Below are 22,020 nucleotides of genomic sequence, written 5' to 3'. Positions count from 1 at the left end.
ATATGCTCTTAAGTAAGTAAGAGTATCTGTCATGGGTATTACATACTCTACATTAGACCTTTTTAAATGTATGGTTACCAGGTGATAGTTAATGTGATAAATGTATGAACTATGCTTGGTGTAATTGTTTAAATACTGTAAAGGTGCAGCATATTTTTAACCTGTCTAAAGCACATCCCCACCTCCTTTATAAGAGATGTTTGGAAGGTGAGCATGAAATGTGGTAGGATAGATGTGGAAGCTGAGGTGATTATGATAGGATTTGACATAGTTGTGAACAAGGTATATTGTCTGTCTTTGAGAAAAGTTCTTTTATAAAGAAGGTGGAGAGTAGTTCTTCCAGTTCTCTTTTGTGGTTTATTTTTTTCCTGAACTAAAAAGTTATTAATTAAAAAAAAAAAGAAAAAAGCTGAACTGAAGTTGTCTGCTTGTGTTTCTTCTGTAGCATATATTCTCACCATAAATGGATGTATGCAAAATTGCTAGTACTTAGTCAAGCTGTTAATTATTTGAATGTTGAGATTTTACAAGTAACTACTGCCCCTGGACTTGTAGTAACTGAAAATGACATGAGTTTGTGTCATTCTCAAACATCCTTGAAAGTGTCATGATATTGCAAAGGATCATCAGCATCTCTACAGGATGTATAATAAATTATATAAGCAAAGAATATTAAATAAAGTAAGAGGGCTTCAAGATGCTAACAAAATTAAAAGTTTGCTACTTTTTAAAAGTAGTTATTATTTAGTTTCTTGCAATACCATAAACACCAAAGTGACAAGTCTTTTACCACCTGATTCAACAGAAGCCTAGATGAAACTACAGTAATCCTGTGTTCTTATTGACTACAATTTAATTAGTATAAATTGTAAAGTTTCAAATGACTAGTTTATATAACTTCTGAACAGAACTTTAGCCTTGCTGAGTAAATAGGAGGGACTTGCTTGCACCCTGTTGTATCTGAGGTGGAAGACAGCAATGCCAGAGTTGTTAAGCTTCAATTTGCTTCAAGTAGCATCCCAGGATTTTTTGCTGCTGCCATTCCCATACTTAAAGCTGTATACCCATTAGTGTTGTAGCTAATCTCTATTGCTGTTCTTAAAACAGCTGTCAGACAAAATTTAAGTGGAACTCAAACTCAGGTTAAGTATTGTAAAAGTGAAAACTTCTGTTCTGTGCCCCAGAAAGATGAGCTGATAGCCTTTAAAACTGGTAATTTTGGCTGTCCCTGCACTTGCAGTGGTGAGTTTAAATGTTTTATACTCCATTATGTCAACAAATGACTTGTTCCTCAAACTAATTTAGTCTGAGGAAGCTGCTGATTTGGGATTTATGCACTGTTGAGAGATCAAGTCTGGCACAGCCAAGGCTCTTCCAAGCACTTTCTCAATAAGAAATAAAGAAAAATGTTGCTGTGATTGAGAGGGAACAAATGTAAGACAGCTCCTAAAGCCCACAAAGTGGCTCAGGTACTTGAACTCTACAGGATAATTTCTGCTGTATTTAACAGGAAAAACTTGTATTTGACAGTCCAAGGTTAATCATTAGCTCTTTCATTCAGCAAAGTGCATGCATTTGGTATAAATTTCTAGTCTTCAGTAGAACTGTGTAGGGCAGATGGCTTAGCCTGCAGCAAGAGCTTAGGGAAATAACTTGATTCAAGTAAAAGGAGTTAGGAATTTGGGAAGTGAATGCTTATTCCAAATTATGCTCTTAAAATCTGGTTTCTTATGGCCCCTTAGATGTCTGCTGGAGAGGAACCTTATTTTTTATCATTTGCTGTCTTAAAAATAAGTCAACAGTCACTGAAAGTTAGGAAAAAAACATCTTGACTTTAAGAAGAGCATGTGAGGATTTTGCATTTTTTCCACCTATTTTATCTACAATTCTTTCTGCATGATGTTTGGGAGCTGAAATACCACTTACACAATTCCAAGGAATAAGTTCTGAAGAAAACTAATTATACTATTTCCCACAGCAATGCTTAATATGCAAAGATTGCTTCTAAATCTGCTTTCCAGGTCATCCTTCTTTTCTTCACACTTTCATTTTGACTTTCAATGAGGTAATTTCACCCTTAAGCTCATTAGTTTCCATAGGAAATGAATTATAAAAAATGCTAACTGTGCCATATGAGGTTTAACATCAAAGACATTTCTAGACAGACCATGAATATATGTTGAAGCTGTATTTAGTCTCTGTTGGGTATTCTTTCCAGTGCTGCTGAGTTTCACTTGCTTTCATTAGGTAAGTGTTGGCTTAGGACTTTTCTTTTCCCTTGCAATCCAAATTAATCTTTAATTGTTTAGAATAAATCTACTGACTGGACTGTTTGAGTCAAATATGTTTTGTTAGGGCTCGTGTGCCACCCTCCTAAGGGGGGAAAAAACCCAACAAAACAGTTCTGAGTAGAAAGCTTTGTAATCAACTGCTCTTAACAAAAAGTTAGAGTTCTGAAAGGAAACCTCAGTTCAAGATTTGTTACCAAGTTATAAGTGGATTTTCTTCCTAAATGCTATTCTGAGTCTTCCAAGTTAGGATGCATTACCTGGATATTAAATCTCTTGTTGTCCCTTTGAGCCTCCATCCCCATCAGTTTAAGTACCTGAGAGTAAGAACCTCAGCACACCAGATTCTTCTCAGCTTATATAGCTTCAAGCTTTAGTTTTGAAGCTCTGTTTGTACAATGAAAAAATAGGGAATGCACATATTTTCATCCTATTTAATCTACCTAACTACCTAATTGGTTAGAGGGTTTGACTAGTATATTGCAAGATAGGTCATTTTAAAAAGAAAAAAGGTGAATGTTACTCAGTTTTGTTGAAAAGAACACTTCTCTTTTCTAGCTCCATAATATTTTTTTTTTACTTTTTTCCCCCCCATGCAGTTGTGATTTTTTTTCCCCCTCTTCAGTGAGTGTTTGGAGTGCTTATCCCATTTGCTGCTTGGTTACAGAACACAGAATCACACAGCAAACTCTGCAGTGCACAAAGGTAAAACTGAATCCAGGATGAGGTTTTCTGTCCTGAAGAGTGGCAGCATAGCTGTAATAGGAATAATAGCTGTTATAGTAATAATAGCTGTTAGAAACAAAATAAATGCCATAAGTAATACTATTTAAAAACTAATCCTCGTCAATATTTACAGCTGGCAGTATTAAAGTGCTTTATTCCACCCAGAGCTTTCAGAATTTCTTAACTCTGCACTGTGACTTTTTGCAAGAGTTTGGGTAGAAGCTGTTTGTGTTCCTAAGGAAAAAAAAAGAAAATATGAGAGCTTCAAAACAATTGCCTTAGCTATAAGAATAAGAAAATATTTTATACATTCTTTAAGGGTACAAAATAGAACACAAATACCTTGTTAGCAGTTAATTTTAGTGATCTGCCTAAAATAAAAAAAAAAAAATCCAAAACACCTCCTAATCAAACAAAAAAAACTTCAAAAGGCAGGTCAGGAACTGAAGTCTCCCCTGGGCTACCTGCAGCACCCACCTGCAGGCATTGGGCTTCAGTGTCTTCTACTGTTCTGGCATCATCTTTAAATAGTTGGTAAATCAGCCACCTGTGTTCTGAGAATAAGCAGCACTGTTCAATATTGCATGTTCATCAGGAACAAGGCCCCTCTCACCACATCTTGGTGTAAAAAAAAAAAATTATATATATATATATATGTATGTATTTAGTCCAGGCTGCAGCCAGGGTGTCTGGTGCAGTCCTGTGAATATTTGCCAATGTGCTGCTGCACAATGTGCAGTGATGGAAGAGAGTTCAGGCAGCAGGATCTGAAAGGAAACACAAACTCCCACAGAAACCTCCTCTGGCACCAGTTGGACAAACCTGGTTAGCAAAGTCTGTTCTTTGGTTACACAACAGGTACTGGAGGAGGTTGGTGTAAACAACCACCTCATCTTCAGTCTCAGAGAAATTGGGAAGGATCTCAAAAGCTGTGTTTGCTTTTCTGCTCTTCTGCCAACACTGGGGTACCCCACACGCTGTCCTGGTGCTCTGAGGCACAACTCAGGCTTTCAGCAAAACAAATTAAGTGTTGTTACACCATGGAAATGAGTAGTTAAACATGCTTTTATTGAAAAAGCCACTTTTTCCAGCCCTTCAAATATAACTATTGTCAGTAATTAAACACAATTACTTTTCAAAAGTAGATTTTAGTATTTTGACCTTTAGAAATGTAATAAGTAACAGAACATTGAATTACAATGTATATGAATTTAATGCAGTGGAAGTTATTGTTAAAGTAGTGAAGACTTCTAAATACTTTTAAAATCATAAATATATTAACTCTTCCCTTTGAATCAAGTAGCATTAATTTAAAACAACAACAACAAAAAAAGAAATACCCACCAAAAAAGAACCAACCAACATGAAGCCAGACTTTGGCACTTCAAAACTACTCAACACAGTCTGGAAATAATAAATGCAGAGACTTGTTTGCTGTTCATGTTTGAGTCAACTGCTAAAGGGCAAATGTGTTTTTGCTTCCACTGCTACCAGCTGCACAGCTTCTATGTCTAGGTAGACATGTAAACACACGGAAAATATAAGGCAAAACCTCTAGTCTTGTGTTGCATACTCAGACATTAATAGGTGGCAAATGGAAGCTGTAAGAGCAGGTGAAATCATAAATAATTCAGTTAAGTATTTCAGGAATCAGTCTTAAATGCCTTCACAGAGAAGGATTAAGATAACTGGATGCACAGTGCAGCTAATACAGGGGAAGACTTGAGCAGAAGATTTCTTTCTGACACCTGTTTTATGACACAGTATTGCTTTAAAACAATGTGCTGTCTCAGCTGCAAAATGCAGCTTCAGAGGGATTTTTTTTTTTCATTTAAGAAAGAAAAAATTTTGAATTGTGGGACAAAGATGGGAGTCTCTTGCTAATATAGGAAAATTGCATCAGGAGGCAATTAAAATACTAATGGGGTTGTTAAAGGCAATATGACTAGCAGGCTTCCCTTTGGTTCAGTGTTCCATTGAATGCCCTGGATTTCTACTTAGGGAGGCACAGCCAGGGTAGGGTTAATTTCTAAAGAAAGTGAGCACTCAAAGTTTGCCCCACCTTAATTTTTTCTTTCAAGTCTTGCCTGCTAAAGGAAGGGGAATAGTTCTCTAGTCAATGTGCGTTACCAGCAATAAATAGCTGGTGGATATAGGATCAGAGCAGCTGCAAATATCCAAGTGTTGGATGCTGAAGACTATTCCTAGTATTTCAGTGTTTTTGTACACATGCTCCTGTTGCCATGAGGAGTCATTTAATGTAGTGGACTGAGGTGTTCTAAGCCTATGTAGACCTAACAAAGATAAAGCTACATCAGACTTTAATGGAACAAGCATCTGGCATTGGGTTGCTCAGCTTGTCTGTACACTTCTCTAAAGAGTTAGGAGATGAGATAATCTTGCTCTTTAATATTAGAGTTGCTAATGCTTGGTAAGCTTTGTGCTAGACTGCAGAAGTTATGAAATACTTAAAATGAAGTTTACAAAACTGTATGCAAACATGCATTATTGAATTCTTACCCTTGGCTTGGCAAGGCTTGGATTGTACAGGCAGAGCTATAAACAGAATTTAACTCAGAGCTCCCAACAGAAAGACTCAAGTGATGCCACAGGGACAGGGGACTGATTTATATTTCAGATATAAACCACGGTGTGACTGCTCCAGGTTACTTTCATTCCCATCCCAGAAAAGGGTTTCTGCAGTCTGAAGTACCTTTTCAGAGGATGCTTTCTTGTACAAACTACATCTGAATCTCATGCAGGAGAAGAGAGATGAGGTTGGTGAGCATAAGGGGAGATGGAATTTGTGCTGTTCTGTGGTTTGTATCCTTGTAATCTCAGTCCCAATGTGTGGGAAGCAAAGACTGCTCTCAACACAGCTGCCACATGTGACTGCCACACTCAGTGCTCGGCACAGCCTCTGCTCTGCTCGTGTCCCTGTTCCCTCTGGGTCTGGGAATTGGTGTTTCAATCTTCCCAAGGACATCACTGGACTGGAGCTTGGCACAGCGTAGGAGCAGCGGGGGTGTCACAGTTCTGTAAGGTCTCAGTGGTGTTGGCATCTCCACCTGCTGAGCTCTGCTGGTCCCTGGAGGAGCTGGGGGTCTTCCCGTGCCCTTTGTATGAGGTGGGGGATTTTGCCCAAAGGGGAAGGCTCGAGGTGAAGGTGGCAGAGCTGTTCCCCTCTGCAGTCAGAACCCCCGGCTGTTTCCCTGGCACGGCTGGAGCATACACAGCATTTTGCTCTGACAGGTGATCTCCACACTGACTAAGGTGTTCTGCCAAGACCAGAGGCTGCTGATCATCCCCTTCTTCAGAAATAACAAAAACTGGTTTGTTTTTATCTGTTTCTACCATAAGCTCCTTTGTTTTTGAACTGTTAACCAAGTTGATTTTCAGTGGGTTGGCGCTCTCCAAAAGATTTTTGGGGCTTTGGCTGTTAACTGGAGATGCTGCCCCTAGATGTCTTGAGGGATCCAAGGACCTCACATGTTTGCTGTCAGGGGAACTGGCTAAAATTCCAAAATAAGGGTTCCCAAATCTGGATTTCTTCAAATTGCAGGAAGTTAACTTCCGCTGCCTCTGTGCAGACAGAGTGAGGGGATATGAGGCATTACTGGCAGATGAATCAGAGTAAATAGTCTCTGATGCTCCCTCTATCTCAGTGGCTGAGATTACCTTTCTGGTTGGCACACCTTGGGGTCTTGCAGCTGTAGAAAAACCCTGCACAAAATAGTACAAAATTAGTAGATGTGCCATGTAAAGCAGCTCTCTCTCTCTCAACTTTGATCCTGAGACTATTAAAAGTTTTAATTCCTGGTTATTTTCGAGGTAAGATGCATTCTTTAGCAAAAACCTATGTTGTTACCTTAAAAAGGAAGAAGCATCCTATTAGCTTTGTAACAAGCTGTTGGTTTGATGAGTAGAGTCAGTGAGACCCAGATATCCCTCCACACCTACGGATTCCTTGCAGTGCAATAATAACACATCAATTATAATAAATTCAAGGCATAACCAGGGGGAGAAAAGCACATGTCAGAACACTCAATGAGATAATCTTGTCTAAAGGCATTTTTTAATGTTCTTCTGGGCTGGGGATAATTTCTTAACCAGGTGCCAGCTGCTAGAAAATATAGCTGCTTAATATTTTAGGAAAGCCTGGCTAAATTACAATATAATTAAGCCAGAAAGTTTCCCATACAAGGAAGATGGAGAGACGTGTTTGCACTGCAGGACAAAGAGGAGAGGCACTGGCCAAGGGGAAAACATGTCCCATCAATGAACAGGGGGAAATACTGGAGCTGAGCCCCACCATCCCCCCATCCCTGCAGGACTCACAGTGCTGTCAACCAGCTTGGTGAAGGGGCTGTTGGTGCTCCAGCTGCACCATTTCTTCTGCAGCTGTGGCAGGGGCGCCAGCAGGTCGTGGAAGGTGCGGGCGCTCCAGGTGCGCTGCCTGGGGCAGGGATGCTCCAGCTGCACGTTCCCCTTCTCCGCCTCTGCCCCTGCCGCGGGCTGCGAGCTCAGCCAGTCCGACACAGAGCCCGGGCTGGTCACGCTCCTCTTCAGGTTTTTGTCCTGAAAAGAGTCAATGAAGATCATTTACAGGCATCTTGCAGCAAAACGTCTTTGAAACACTCTGAAAACAGGCTGTTAGTGCGTGAGGCTGAAGGATTGAGTCGTTCTCAGAGGACACACGATGCAGCTTCTCCTCATTGTTCTTCCAGTGTGCTGCCTGAAGCTCGCTGGCTTCCCTGGAGGATAATTTTACCTTGTTCCCCTAGTTTCAGGCTTAAAGCTGAAGTAAGAAATTTCAGTTACATAAGATATAGTCCTACATCCCTCACTAAATAGATGGAATATCTACAGCTTAATTTACTGGAAGTATTAGACAGGTCAGAGTCGTGAACTTCACTGTGTAGAACAGAATTCTTCCACTCTGCTTGGCTCTTGGAAAGCTCCAGGTGTGTCTGTCTGGGGAAATAAAACTTAAGGGGGATGGAGCCTGCTGAAAGAAATCCAGAAGCAAGCAACAAGAAAATCAGAAGTCTCAAAAATCCACAGTTCAGGAAAAAAGACTGAAGTAAGTGGTGCTCTTTATCTTATGTAAGGGAAGATTTAAAAAATAAATTTAAAAAAGAAAAATAAAGAGAAAGGAAATAATTTGTTCTCAGTGTCTGTGCTGAATAGAATAAGAAGCACAAGAACTGGATTGGAGCCAAGGAAATTTGCATCTCACATAAAAAGTTCTTTTCAGGTGGACAACATGCTTTAGGAGTAGAACCAGACATCCAGACAGGTGTAAAATTGCCATCATCAGAAGGTGAGACTACATCAAACTGCTGTCACCAGCCATGTGTATGAGCAGAGTTGATCAGACATGGGAATGAACTATAAATATATCTTCCATATTTTATAAGTTCTCATGTTGCATTTGATATCAAAATTTTTGTTCTTAATATCGATATGATCTTAGAGCCAGAAAAGTTAGAGAATCCCTGACATTCCTATGAATCTCTTTTCATTCATACTAATACTTCACCTGTTATTTAAACCTCCTGTTACACAACTCTATACATATTTTTAATTTTCATCTGTGCAAATGTGGTTGTCATGAGAAGAATGCAAAATCCACATTCCCAAACTTTACTTAGTCCTTAAAGAGTGTCGGAAATAAATCCCACAGTGTCCTGGATTTTAAAATCCTGAGAAACCAGAAACATGTAATTTGTTATTTCTGAGAAACTGAATCTCCCAAGTTTCTGCAAATCAAAGAAACTATTTAGTGAATGTGTCATATTGGAAGTGGATGGGCAGAGAGGCAAGAAATTAGCACTAGATCAGAAAAAGAAACTCAGTAGGAAGCCAGGACAGGCATCAGGCTCTGGATAAGTTTGTTTCAATATTAAGCTCCTAGTCTAAGATTTTATTAAAGGGACAATCTTTATTTATAAATTTTTAAGCTGGCTGTCTTCTCCTCAGTGGCCCCTTCAGACTGTCTTAGGATTTATAATTCTAATATTAACATAAATACCTCCAAACTGATGTAAAAATTAGTCACTGGTTTTGAGACGGATACACTGGAAGCAACTGGGAAGATGAACGAAGTATTTTCTAGACTTTTGAAAATGGCAAGGAATTTTTGTTTGTTTTGGCAAGAAATGTTTGTTAAACTTCCATGATCATACTCTTCACTCAAACCTTTGCATCTGAAACCTGCAGTGTGTGATCAGCAGTCAGAGATCATAGTCATGAGTTAGCCAAAGGGTGAATGATGCCTTAAACCAAAGAAAGCCATGACTCTAGGGAGGACACCTGGAATCATCCCACCCTCTGTTTCCTCATGCCAGTCACAGAGGGAGTTTTTTGCTCTCCCAGCTCTTCCCCCATAACACAGGACTGGTGTCTTCAAGTGGGTTTTAAAAGCTGCAGAGCAAAAGCCAGTTAATCACTGGCTCAGGCCCAGCAGAGCTGGGCTCACACTGGGCGGGCAGCACAGGACCAAGCAGCCAGACACCATTTCTCAGGGAAAAAATCAAGATAATTTTTTTAATGAAAGCTCCTTATAACTTGACAAATTCTAGTCAAGCACTTAGCCTGAGGTGAGTGTGCTGGCATTTTTTACTGACTGAGAAGGCTCAGGATTTCACACGTGTTTTCACATGGGGATCTCTCAGCTCCTGCCAAGGAACGGGCTGTGCTCCAGCAGATCTCTCATCCCACTGCCCAGTGCTGGCCACAGAGCCATGCTCCAGCTCCTCTGGGAGGCCTGCAGGCTGGCTGGCCAGCAGCATTTCACACCCTAAAAATACACATCTGAAAATTCAGCTGTAAACATGTCTAACATCCAGGAACCCTCAGTATCAAGTGGCCTGGTGAGAACCCGTTTGAGTGCAGGTTTGCAATTATTGTGCTCTGCTCAATTTACACACCCCTGGAGAGGATAAACTTCAGCTGTGGGGAAAGGCCCTACACTTTTTAAAAGGCTCTGCCATGCTTGCAGGCTTGGTTTTCTGTTCCTTGAGGAATTTGGTTGGGAATATTGCCTCACTCATGTGCTGCATGGACATCACTGAGGACATGCTTCCTGACTTAATAATGTGTTTCATTCTTTGGGTTGCTTTCACTGTTTTAATGCTCTTTTATTTTTTATGTATAAATGCCCTCTGAAGATTGATTGCAGAAGCAATGTCAGAATAGAAATGGAGGGTATTTGTTCCTTCTGACTGAAGTGGGGAAAAGGGGCAGGAAAATGTTTTTCCCTCCTGCCTAGAAGATGTGTGTGTGTCTGCCAGCAGGTGAAGCTCTCTGCTCTGCAAAGGACCAGGGAGTGCAGGTGTTTGTCCAAGGGTGCCCAGTCTGGCTGCAATTCCCAGTGCCCTGCTCCACAGAAGGGAATGTTCAGGCAAGGGAAGGCTCCAGAGCTGTTTTCCCTTCTTTCCCCCTTTCTACTCATCAGGGTGGCCAGCTGGAGGAAAAGCTCAGCACGTGTCTTACACCAGTGTAGGAAAATCCTGACCAGCCTGGCCTCCTGGCTAATTTCCTAATCAAGTGCAGGGATACAGAATGCTTTTGTTTTTGTAAACTGTGACAGAAGTATTATACAGCCTGTCCTGGGCATGTGAGTTCCTTGTGCTGGTTGTTTATCCTCTTGTGGGAAAAAGAGAGAGGGCACTGGAGAAGAGAGTATTGACCTGGGAAAGGCTTTAGCAGACACTTGTAATGAATGTGCTCTGTCTGCACTCACTCGAGGTTGAAGAGGTGACAGCCAGACCTGAGGCTTCTGAGCCATCATCTGTTCCTAAACAATTAAAGGACCAGGAATCTGGGGGAAAGAGCTAAAATAAGAGACAACCTGCTGAATCAATTCAGGTTTCTGTCTGTGAATTTGTGAGGACCTCAGTGCTTACATTTGAAGTAGGTGATTTTTTTTTTTTGAGCCTACACTGTTAATTTTCATATCAGCTTGGTGAGACAATTTCTGCCAAGCTGAGGAGCTGAGTAACTTCCCTGATCCCTTGGAGTGGTGGGCAGTAGGTTTGACTCCCACCTCTTTCAGTTCCTACAGGTGGTAATTTTAATGGAACATCAGTTTTTCCAATTAACACGTCTGCAGGTTGGTCCTAGTGCCTGCTGGCAAACATCTCCATTATTTGCTAGCAGAGGTGAGGTAGGGCTCTGCATTTGCTCTTCCCAAAGCTGGGAAGATACTGGCTCAGGGGATCACAGTCCACATTTGATGGCAGCTCAGCTTGAGGGGCAGGAGAACTGCCTGGTTCAGTCCCTGCCTTTCTAGAAAGTGGGCATTGGGCATAAATGCACAGGTAAGACAGGTGCTGTCCAAGAGGGGCATCCTGCAGCTTGCTAGAGATGCTGGGGCATGTACCTGGATCCTGTAGGTGGTAAAGCTCAGCCCACTGGTCCCAGGTCCAGCAGAAATGATAAACACTTCATCACTGCCAGTCTCAGTGGTCACTGCAGAGATGGAGGAGGGCACGTCTGGGTCAGTGTCCTGAGGAGACCGTTCTGTGCTGCCTCTGCAGGAAGGGACTGAGAAAGGAAGAAAATCAATAAAGACTGCTTACAAGAGTCCAAAACATCTGTTTCCAACTCCTCCATGACAAACCCTCCTCCCTCCCTCCCCAGACAATCTAGAACAGGCTTTGGCTGGCTGTTGCACCAGCCAGAACAAAATTCAAGTCAACAGTTTGCTCTCCTGAAACTGCAAGCTTTTGAAAACAAAATAAAAGAGGAGTGGAGAAACACCCTTGGGTCTGCTTTCTAATAACAACACACATGAACTGAAATTTCTGGTGTTAAACACATGAGATTGTGCTGCAGATTAGAAACTTGCTCCACTCATTATTTATTTTTATTTATTCATATCTGCTAATATTGGGAGCTGTAGTTTTTGGTTAAAACCCAGTGAAGCTGCTCCTAGGGGCAGCCTGATGCTCCAGGGACTGCCATGGAGGAGAGTATGTGTGCCCATGTGTCCCCAAGGCCTGTCATGAGGTGCAGGCAAGGAGAACTCTGGCCACAACCTCCTCAAGAAAGATATGGGAAACTGTTATGGCTGGGAGTACAGAATTAGTTTTTTATGGAGATCCCCTTTGTGAGAGCTGTGTGTAGTGGCTGACGGTTCATGGATGGTGTGATGGTGTGTCACAGCACAACATAAAGTCATTCCCTGTTGGCCTCCACTAACCAAAAGGGCCGCTAGGACAGTTCATGTGTTGTGACTCAAAATTTCAGCAAGTGACATTCTCTGCAGCTTGGCTGGGATGCTTTTTCCTGGAAAATTACTGTGAGGTGAATGTCACCCAAAGCACTTCCATCCATATAGACCCACAGAAACTCTCTGGGAGCTGCAGTTGGCCAAAGACAACTTGAGCGTTGTAAGACCCATCCTTTCTGGACAGAGTTGGGCCTGGGGCAGGTGAAACTCTTCCCAGTTTATGGACCTGTGTAAGTTGTTTGTAGCAGCCTGAACCCAGCCTTTGCTCTGCTAACCCAGAGTCTGCAGTGCCATGTGCCGTGGCAGCGCTGGAGCTGCGCTCGTGTCAGCTCCCTGCCAGGGCAACTACCCTACCAGGGAGGGGGGCACCAAGGGACAGGCCCCACAACAAAGGCTTTCTGCTTGGAGCAGCTCTCCAGCTGTGCATGGGCGAGCCAGTGGCCAGGGCCCAGATGTGCTGCAGTGGCCAGGGGTGCTCGGGGTGCCCTGAGCCGCTGCCCCACTCACCCGCCTGCTCCCGGCTCACAGAGTGGTTGTTGTTCTCATTCTCCCGGCTTGGCACCACCAGCTGCAGCTCATTGATATCGGCAGTGGAGTTCTGGATCCTGTTCTACAACTCAGAACATGCCCCAGTAAACATAGTCAGATAAACAGTGCAACAGCCAATGTGAAAGAGAGAAACAGAAATTGCTGAAGCCATTAGCACTAACCTCCTGGTCACTGCATGCGTTGGATGAGCTCCTTTTGGGGCACGTTCTCTGCCTGAAAAGGAGAGACAGCAACAACAACAACAAGCCCTCGAGTGAGTTAAAGATCCACAGCAGGAAAGTTCTCGGCTCTGCTCATCCTGCGAGGGGAACCCAGCAGGTTATGAGCATCCAAAATACTTGCCAAGACTCAAGGCAGCAAGGCCTGTAAACAAGGGGAGAAAATTATATGCTCATGTGGTGGAAAGTCAGAAGAAGAAGAGAAGAACCTGTCATCTTCTTCTCATGCTCACTGCAAAAGCAGGAACAGAGCTCAGACCTCTGCCAAGTCCCACCAGGCTCCTCCTGACAGCTGCTCTTTCACATCGGTAACTGAATAGCAGGACTGGGATCCTTCAGTCTGGGCAGTGGCATCCTTCTTATCCTGCTAGACAGAATATTTCATCTGCATAGCTAATTCTGCATGCTGGGTTATATTTAGCAAGCAGAGAGCATCAGATGCTGTTCATTTGTATGACTGTTTCACTAAAAGGCAGAGCTGTGGAAGATGATGATGGGATGAACGTGCCCCTTGGATGAAGGGAGACACATGCATGTTCTTAGCCATTTCTTCACTTTTGTATTAAAACTGAGATTACAAAACAACCAGTGTTATGAGCTTTTGGATGAATAAGACTTAAAGATATCACAAAGAAAAGCTGTCACTGGTAAATGTGGTAATGACTGAAACAAGTGTGGCCCAGTGGTTCTCCAGGGGATGGCACAGACATGGGGAGCATTAGGCACTGACTGATGGATGCAACCCAGGTCATTGCAAATGTAAATTCTCACCTCCAGGTGATGGGTGGGCAGCAGGCAGTGACTGGCAGGGCAGCTTGGGTGGGGAGAGATGGCAACACTGTTGGCTTGGTGGACTCACTGTACACTCAAGGGTTGGGAGGCTGTGCAGGTGTGAAGTGCAGTCACAATTCATGGGTTGCAACCATACAGCAAAAGTTTGACTGCATGGGACAGGACTAAAATCAAATAAGGTGGATGTATCTGTTGTTCTTGGGGCTTGGGAAAGAAAATAAAAAATCCCCCATTACTCGAGCCAGGCTTCATGGCCAAAAGTAATTAGAATTATTGGCCAACTAACAACTGAAGCTTTCATTCCCTCCCCAAGTAGCAAACAAAAGCTGCAGTGTGGCAGAGACTTGGAGTTTCCCCAGAGAGCTTTGCCCTGCTCAATGCAATGAGCCTGAGCAGATACTGCTGATGACTTGGTGCACTGGAGTGGCAGTGGGTGCCAAGCCCATCCCAGGCCATTTCTACTCCTGGCAAGGCAGAGCCTGCTACTTTTAGCTGAGCAAGAGCAGCAGATAGAAATGGAAAAAAAAAAAAAAATCATCAGCTAAACCTGGTACCAGAGGAATAAATAAAGTATGAAGAGAAAAGAAAGTGGAAGGCAAGTTTACCAGGCCAAGAGCTTCCAGGTTCCTCCTGGCATCCTCTGCAGTGCCCAGTGCAGCCAGGACAGTGTCCCTGAGCCTTGGGGGCTGCTCCCAGCTCTGTGTGCTGCACTGCTGAAGCACCATCCATCCCCCCTCAGCCCACCCCTTGCCACCCTGGCATTTTCTGCAGTGAGGACAGACTGTGGATAATACACATTTGACACCTGATTTCAAGCCCCTATTTAGGACAAGAAGCATAAAATAGAGCTTGATGGGCTCAATCTAAAAGAAGTTTAATGCTTAGTGCTTAATGGCCTCAGCAGTCTCATTCTGAGCTGCATTAAAACCCACAGCTGTGAGGATGGCAAGCTCCAAGCAGTACCAGTGGTTCTGGGGCCAGAGACCAATACCCTCAAAGCAGTTCCCACAGTAAAGAGGGAAAAAAGTCTCTTCCAGTGCAACACAGACAAGGTAACACAGCACAGGTCATGGCATCCCTTCCACCTGGTCTCACTTAAATGCTCTAAGTCTGACAAAAAATAAAGTGCTGTCATCAAGGCTTCCCAGGAGCAGCATGCAGGGAATACAGGAGGCTGGGATGGTGAACACCCTCTCAGGAGGCTGAAGGAGCAGGGGTAGTCTCTATTTACATTCAGTCAACAGCTGGCTGAGTTATAGATATCTTCTTAAAAAAAAAAAATAAAAAGTTGTAAAGCAATGAAGAGGCAGAAATACCAGTGTTAAAAGAAGCAAGCCTAATCCTGTGCCATAGGACCCCTGGCAGGATGTATTCCCAGAACACACAAACATTGCTGTGGGGGGCTGAATTTTTTTTTTCTGTTGGTCAGGAGGAGCAGAACATTATTTTGTAAACATCTGACAAGCTAAAAGCCAAACAGTGAATGTGAGCAGCATGGCCTGACTTTCTAAACAGGCTTTGCAGAGGAAATCTCAGCCAGTGGAGCCTCAGATTGCTGGTGTGCTTTTTGGGTTGAATAATACTCTGCTTCATGGATCATTGCAGTGAAATTAAATAGGGGTATTGGAGCAAGAACAGCCTACTCAACATGTGTATCAGCCCAGACTGCTGCCATAGCAAAGGGAGCCTGTTTCTGTCTCTTTTGAAGATTGGCAAGGGTATAAAAATAAAGTATTTGGTATCTGGAAGACATTTTCCACCAGACATTTTCCTTTAGAGCTAGCAAAAAATTGTGGTCTAAATTGGTGTTCTGCGAGCTCCTTAAAAATAAAAAGGTTAGTTAGATGTAGCACATGCAGGTTTAACTCTTACAGCTACAAAAAGCTCAGACCCTGAAAGCAGGAATTTCTATATATACAGCAACAGAGAGGATGTTTAAGCTTCCCCTCTCTCCCCATGTGCTCTGGTGCCCAGTGTGACTGGCCTGCACCTCGTGTTTATTCAGCCAGAGCTAAAATGCAGCCTCCATAAGGACAGGAAAAACCAAGCCTCAGTGGTGAGGGGTGCCTGGGCAACCCTGAGACCCCTGGGGCTGGGGGATGCACACTGGGTGAGGCAGGGGTGCAGGAAGGGAGAAACCAGAGCAGCTGCCTGATGGCTCTGGGAAATGAACACTGCTGCCAACACCAGCCACCAGAGTGGAGACCTGGAAGAGTTTGTTTCACTTCACCTGATGTTTTCATTGAAGTCAAAGCAGTTGAAAAATGGTGTTTATTTTGACAAGAACCTGGGGAGCATGGGCTCTGTTTTGAATTTGTTGGAAGGGAGAGAAATAAATCACTGTTTCTACAAAAATGTTTTCACTAGGGAGTTAGAAAAATGCAAACATATGCTGGGGGGCGGAGAAGTGTTCCTTGGATAGATATAGAGAAAAGAAATATATAAAAGCAAAGCAATTGACTGGAGAGGCATGCTTGTGTAACTGTCTGGTTTTAGTCATTTAACTAGTTAGCATCAGGACCTGGAAACCCACAACCCAGCCTGACCATCTGCTCATTTGACTGGATTGTTTTGGATTGCATTTGGGAACAATGAGAGGTACTGCAGCATGGCTCTGGGCTCTTCCCCAGCATCAAAGGGATGTGCAGATGACTTCTGAACGCACTGAATGCATTGGATTTAAAATTTCTGCACAGTGTCTTGATAAAATATGCTACAGATGGGAAAATATTTTTAAATCTTAATTCTATGTGGTAATACTTTGGTTGTTATTTACTTTTCTGCAGAGTGTTAGTGGTGGTTAGTTAGAACCAAACTGTGGGATTGCTATGGAAAGATGCAGTGATTGTCAGCTCAACCTGCTCAGGAGACTCAGGGAAGGATGATCTGATTTTGTCCATCAGCCAAAAGCTGAGGTTCAAAGGCACTACTGTCACTGAAACAAAAAATGCCCAGGAAACTCCTGACCAATATTTCTGCGGAAAACAGAAAATAAATCTGAGGTACAGGAGCTGGAGGAGTAGAAAAGAAAACTGAGGAGCCTGGGGCAGGAGCAGTGAGAGGCATTGACTCCTCTATTCCCACTTTACCACATTTGGAGGACAGCAGGAGTTAGCAGAGCAAAGCAAATGTGACTTTTCTGGAAATATAACTCTTTTCTGGTCTTTTCCCTATTGACAATATCACATGCTTCTGAGACTGTGGTGTGCAGCACCTTACCTGCAAGCTACACAGAGGGCAGAGAGCAGAACCAGAGCAAAGAGAAGGATCCCTGTGAGGACTGCCAGCAGCAGCATGCTGTCCCTCCTGTCCTGCCTCGCCGCAGCCCCTGGCCCCGAGATGTTCCTGAACTCGAAGAGCAAGGCAAAGCCCCGGCCCCGGCCCGTGGTGGTGATCAGCTCCAGGATCACCTCCACCATCTCCAGAGGGGAACCAAACACCATGGTCTTGTTCACAGGGGAATTCGGGCCGCAGAAGCGAGAGGAAAAGGTGATGAGGTCAGAAACATATAACACGTCATGGGGACAGACATCCACTGCTGGCTGAGGGCTGGAGGAGGTGTCCATGGGCAGTGCTGTGGAGGGAGGACTCCAGCTCTCCACCGTGACTGCATCTCTCTCACTAGCAGCAAGGTGGGCGAGCAACACCTTCTCTTCCAAATCCTCTCCTGCTCCCAGCCCACTGGTGTTGTGCCTCTGCCCTGAGGCACTGCCAGCCACAGGCAATGGCAGCTCCTCTGGCCGAGCCTTGGGGATCCCTTTGGGCTCCTTCATCTGCTTCCACTGGTTTTCTTCAGATGCTTGTTTGGCTTCATCTTTTTTTGAGATGGTTCCTGGGAGTTCCTCCAGGTTACCAGCAAGGTCCTTTGACTGGTCTCTGGTGCTGCTCAGATTCTGAGCCACCTTCAATGTCGAGGTCTGGAGAGAGGGTTTTGTGATGTGAGCAGCAAAGCCCAGGTTTTCCTCAAGAGAAGGCATGTCCTTATTTTCTGTTGTAGCAGGGGCTGAAAAGCCATCCCAGGGGGTTGGAGTTTCACTAGAGCTCTCAAAAATGTCAAAGTCAAATATTTCCAAGATGAGATGGGTTCTCATGGGAATGAAAAACTGCCAGACACAGTGTGTCCCTGGGTAGTAGTTGTTTGGAAAACCTGGTGACAAAATCAGGCCTCTTTCCATTGATTCCACCACTGCACCACAGGAGTAATACACCTGGGAAATGAAACAGAGAATTTTACATCTTGCCATATATTAGACCTAGTCTGCCAGACCACTGGAAGTTCTGACTCTCTCCTTTCCCTTCAGAGACTGGTTTAAGATACCCCCAAGACAGGCAAATTCATTAAGCTTGTGCAAGTTTTAGCTCCTACTTTTGTGGAGCATCAATCTAATACAGAAAGCCACTCTTAGAGACTATGGAAATGTATATTGGATGGTCAACCTCCAAGAGAAATATAACCCACACAAGTAATTCACATAATTCTCACTTCCTACTATTGATAATTTGTGCTGTTGGCAAACATACAGCTTTTTGACCACACAAATGTGTTGCCCTAAAGAGTTGGTTGTGTGAGAAAAATCTTAAGAAGCCAAAGGAAAAATGCGTCACAGCATTGAAAACACTGTGTTATTTTCATTACAAAAACATTTTCATGTAAAAAAGAACCTTTGCATTGGTGATCACCCATGATTCATCCAACCAACTCATCTTCTGTTTCAAGGACATTCAGCCTTATTTACTGCAGTAAAATGCAGCTACTTTTGATTGGGCAAATCACGTCTTTTTCAAGTGCAAAGCCTCTCAAAATAGTGACAGCAGATACCAGCTCTCACCAGTAAACCAGCAACCAACATGCATTTTACATAACACAGTGACAGTTCCATGTGAATCTGCTATTTCTTCCTTCTCCACAAATAGCCTCCAGCCTCCAAGGAGGAAGGAAGTCCATAAATGGTGGCACTAATCACCATTCTGTGCTTTTCTCTTTTCTAAAGGTGCATGAGGCTGCTTTTGCACATCATATTTACAACTACCTTCTCCCAAAACCACTCTCAGAGCCTGTTTTCAAGATTCTTTCATAAATTTGCAGAGCACAGAGCCCAGTCTGTGCCTTAGGCAATTGTTTTTGAATAGGGAAAGAAAAAAAAGCCAAAACCAGAAGTGCTTAGGTCACAAGCCCTGTCTAGGAGCATGGGTTTACAAGCATTAATTGGAAAAGAAAGGGAATGCTCTGGGTTTGGTGTGGTTTTTTTATTGGAAATGATTAGTTGTCTTAGTCTGTTATCTATTTAAACACAAAGGAACTTGGCAGTAGAACAAACAAAGCTTATGAAGTCCATATAAAGCCACAAAGATCAAAATACTCCAGATTTTTTTTTTTTTTTTGTCTTGGTCCCTCCCCTTGGCTTATATTGAAATGAAAAGAAAAAAAAATGCAATGCCAAATGTTAAAAGCTCCTAAATAGAAACAAAAAGCCAGACCTGTTCTGTGAGGCACAGCCTTTGTTTTCCAGCAGGTGCTGCTCATATTCTGGGGGATTTCAGGGTGGATGCAGGATGGCCACAGAAAAGGATCAAAACAGTAACGTGGGTGGAAGCTGTGTTCTGTATCCAATTTGGAATCCAATATTTGACTTGTAAAAGTGTCATCTAAATCAAAGCTTATGTTAATTATAGTGGAATAAACTACAGGCTGCTCATTTAAGGCACCTGGGCTGGACTATGGCTGGAAGTCTCAAGTGGAAAAGAAACCACATTCATTGCAGCACATATATTATTCTCTGTCCAATGCCTTAGGAGTCCCACATATAAAACCAAAACATATTAATAGAACTTTACTGATCTTTTCTCCAGCAGGTAAAATGTTGGGGTTCAGTCTGAATTAGTTAATTCATGGTAAAAATCCAGGGGAAACAAGCAAAACTTGATGTCAGTTTAAGAGGCTACAGGTGCTAACATTCAAATCCATTTAGTAATTCACATCAGAATTATAGATATATTTGTTGTCACTTGGATTTTACTGAAAACTTGCTGGTTTCCAGTGAATATGCTTCTCTTTCCTCCGGGAGAGAATGCCTCTTACACTTGGAAGAAGAATAGAGGGATTTTCTGTTACTTCTCTTGTATTCCTTCCCTTCATCCCAGCACATTGCTGCAGTCTTGCCTTTGTTCCACACTGATCTTCTGAGCTCACTTTTAAACAAGATATTTGCACAGCAAGAAACAGTAAACACCACCTAACTCTTGCACTAAAATGTGTGCCCAGTTTGGGAGGCACTGCTGCTCTTGCAGGGTGGCACTCCTGGATGTGGGAGGATCACAGATTGGCTCAAGCCTCCTGAAATTAGCAGTGATTGAGGGCTGAGATTTTGTTTTGAGGAATATGTGAAGTGCTCCCGCTGCCTTTTTTCAGACACTGAGAAGGCGCCTGGAGGCGTTCACAGCCCCTCCTCTACTACCAGGAGACTTTGTTAACACCCCAGATCAGCGGGTGCTGTGGGATCCATCACCAGAGTGCTGAATGGGGAAGTGCATCCCCCAAAAATCCCTCACTCCCACCCTCTGGATGAGCTCCCTTTTTCCTGCCTTCACTTTCACTCAGCTCTGTCGAACTGTCATCATTAGAGGAGGAATATCTTGCACATTCTGTGTAAATCCAAGGAGCCTCAGATGCAAGGTGCCTCTTGAGCCAACACCTGGCTACAACAAAAACCCAAAGAGCTGCCCTGCACCCCCAAACCTGGCAGAGAGGGAAAGGCAATGTGTGAATTCCAGAAATATGGCTGAAAAGTCATGGCAGTGGGGGAATTGTTCATTTATTATGGCTTGTGAGACCAAAAAGATTCAAGACTTGCTCTGAGATCAGGGAAAAAAACCCACAAGGGACAGGAAATGCAAGATAGATCTGAGGGAAGAGGAGGGGGAAGGATTTCTGATTAGTTTATAATCCCCAGCTGAATGAATGACAAAATGGTTTTGTTCATTTGAATCACCCATTATGAACCCTGAGTTTTGCCAATTAGACACAGATGTTCCCTTCTGCAGCAAGCTATAGACTTGTGGGCTTTTGACAGATGCGTGCAAAAAACAATTGGCACATTTTTAATCTTTGAAAATGATAGGTTGTTGTCTTTTTACAAACAACACTTGATATATGCCCACACCAATTATGTGAATTATGAGCAGGGAGAACCAGATTACCAGTCCTGTTTGTCTGCTATTCAGTACTTTCCTTTCTGGCCAGAGGTTCCAAATGTTCCCAACAGTTGTGTTGAACTGAATCTCCAGTCCACAGTGGTCAGACAAATCCTACCTGCTTTCTTGGGGCAACTGGGGAACTGTATTCAGTATGTTCAGAAGTAATTCAAATCTCAGCTACTGCTGCTTGGCCATAGACACAATGCTTGGCTATTTCAGAACATGCCAAGATGCTGTATTTCCCCCTTTCACACTACATAGCCCTCTCAAAAGCCTAAATCTTGTGCCATTACTAAAAAAATGCCCCATTGTCCTGTACTTACCTCCTCCTGAGCTGGTGTTTGGACTGAGAAGTGAATATTGACATCAGCTTTGAGCTATTTAAGAGACACATGTGTAAAGAGTTATAAGGCTCTGCCCCAGGAAATGCTAAGGAGTACAAGGAGCACCTTGTCCCTCAAAGGTGCTGTGGAAGGGCAGCTCTGGAGAATGCTCTGCTGCCCTCTGAGGAGCACATCTGCAGCAAACCATGTGTGATGCAGTTGTAGGGAGATTTTCTTACACACAAAGCTGTGCTGGGCTGGAGCACATGTGGCCAGAAGTGAGTGCAGGACTTTGCTCAGGAATCTCACAGAGACACCAGTGGTGCTTCCTGGGGAGCACCAGCTCTAAAGGAAGAGATGCCCTTGCTGCATTATACAGGGGTGCAGCACAAAACCTGTGTGTCATTGCTTCAAACTGAATTCTGTACATCAAAGAGCTCTTGAGGAGCAGGAGGCACTGATGAAAAGCAGAATCTCCATGCATAAAAAGGAGAAAATTATTGTTTTGGCCAGATGGAATTTTACCATAAGGCCCACCCAAGAATATGCACTGGGAAGAGTAGTTATCATCATCTGAATAATGTAACTCTTAACTCTGCTCTCACACAACACCTACAAATGTAGGCCTGGAGCCTCTGCGTTCTTCCTGCAGGAACATTGTCAGTGAAGCAACACATTCCAAGAGAATCCCA

At 43.3% G+C, this 22,020-nt stretch overlaps 1 protein-coding gene across 1 annotated transcript in view; it reads right to left on the bottom strand.

Moving 5' to 3' along the window:
- Positions 1-3,825: 3,825 nt before the first annotated feature.
- The window catches only part of LOC306810309 (uncharacterized protein), a gene marked incomplete at its 5' end in the record, with an annotated part of 37,674 nt that continues 19,479 nt past the window's right edge, over positions 3,826-22,020 (bottom strand). Inside the window, 6 exons of the mRNA XM_079322738.1 lie at positions 3,826-6,737; positions 7,353-7,592; positions 11,401-11,564; positions 12,760-12,862; positions 12,963-13,014; positions 17,031-18,019. Coding sequence (XP_079178864.1) covers positions 6,000-6,737; positions 7,353-7,592; positions 11,401-11,564; positions 12,760-12,862; positions 12,963-13,014; positions 17,031-18,019 — 2,286 coding nt within the window. The 3' untranslated portion in view covers positions 3,826-5,999. The remainder of the gene's footprint in view (positions 6,738-7,352; positions 7,593-11,400; positions 11,565-12,759; positions 12,863-12,962; positions 13,015-17,030; positions 18,020-22,020) is intronic.

This window comes from Erithacus rubecula (assembly GCF_903797595.1).
Source record: "Erithacus rubecula genome assembly, chromosome: 19".
Classification (NCBI taxonomy): Eukaryota; Metazoa; Chordata; class Aves; order Passeriformes; family Muscicapidae; genus Erithacus; species Erithacus rubecula.
This window is presented reverse-complemented; position numbering and strand designations above follow the sequence as displayed.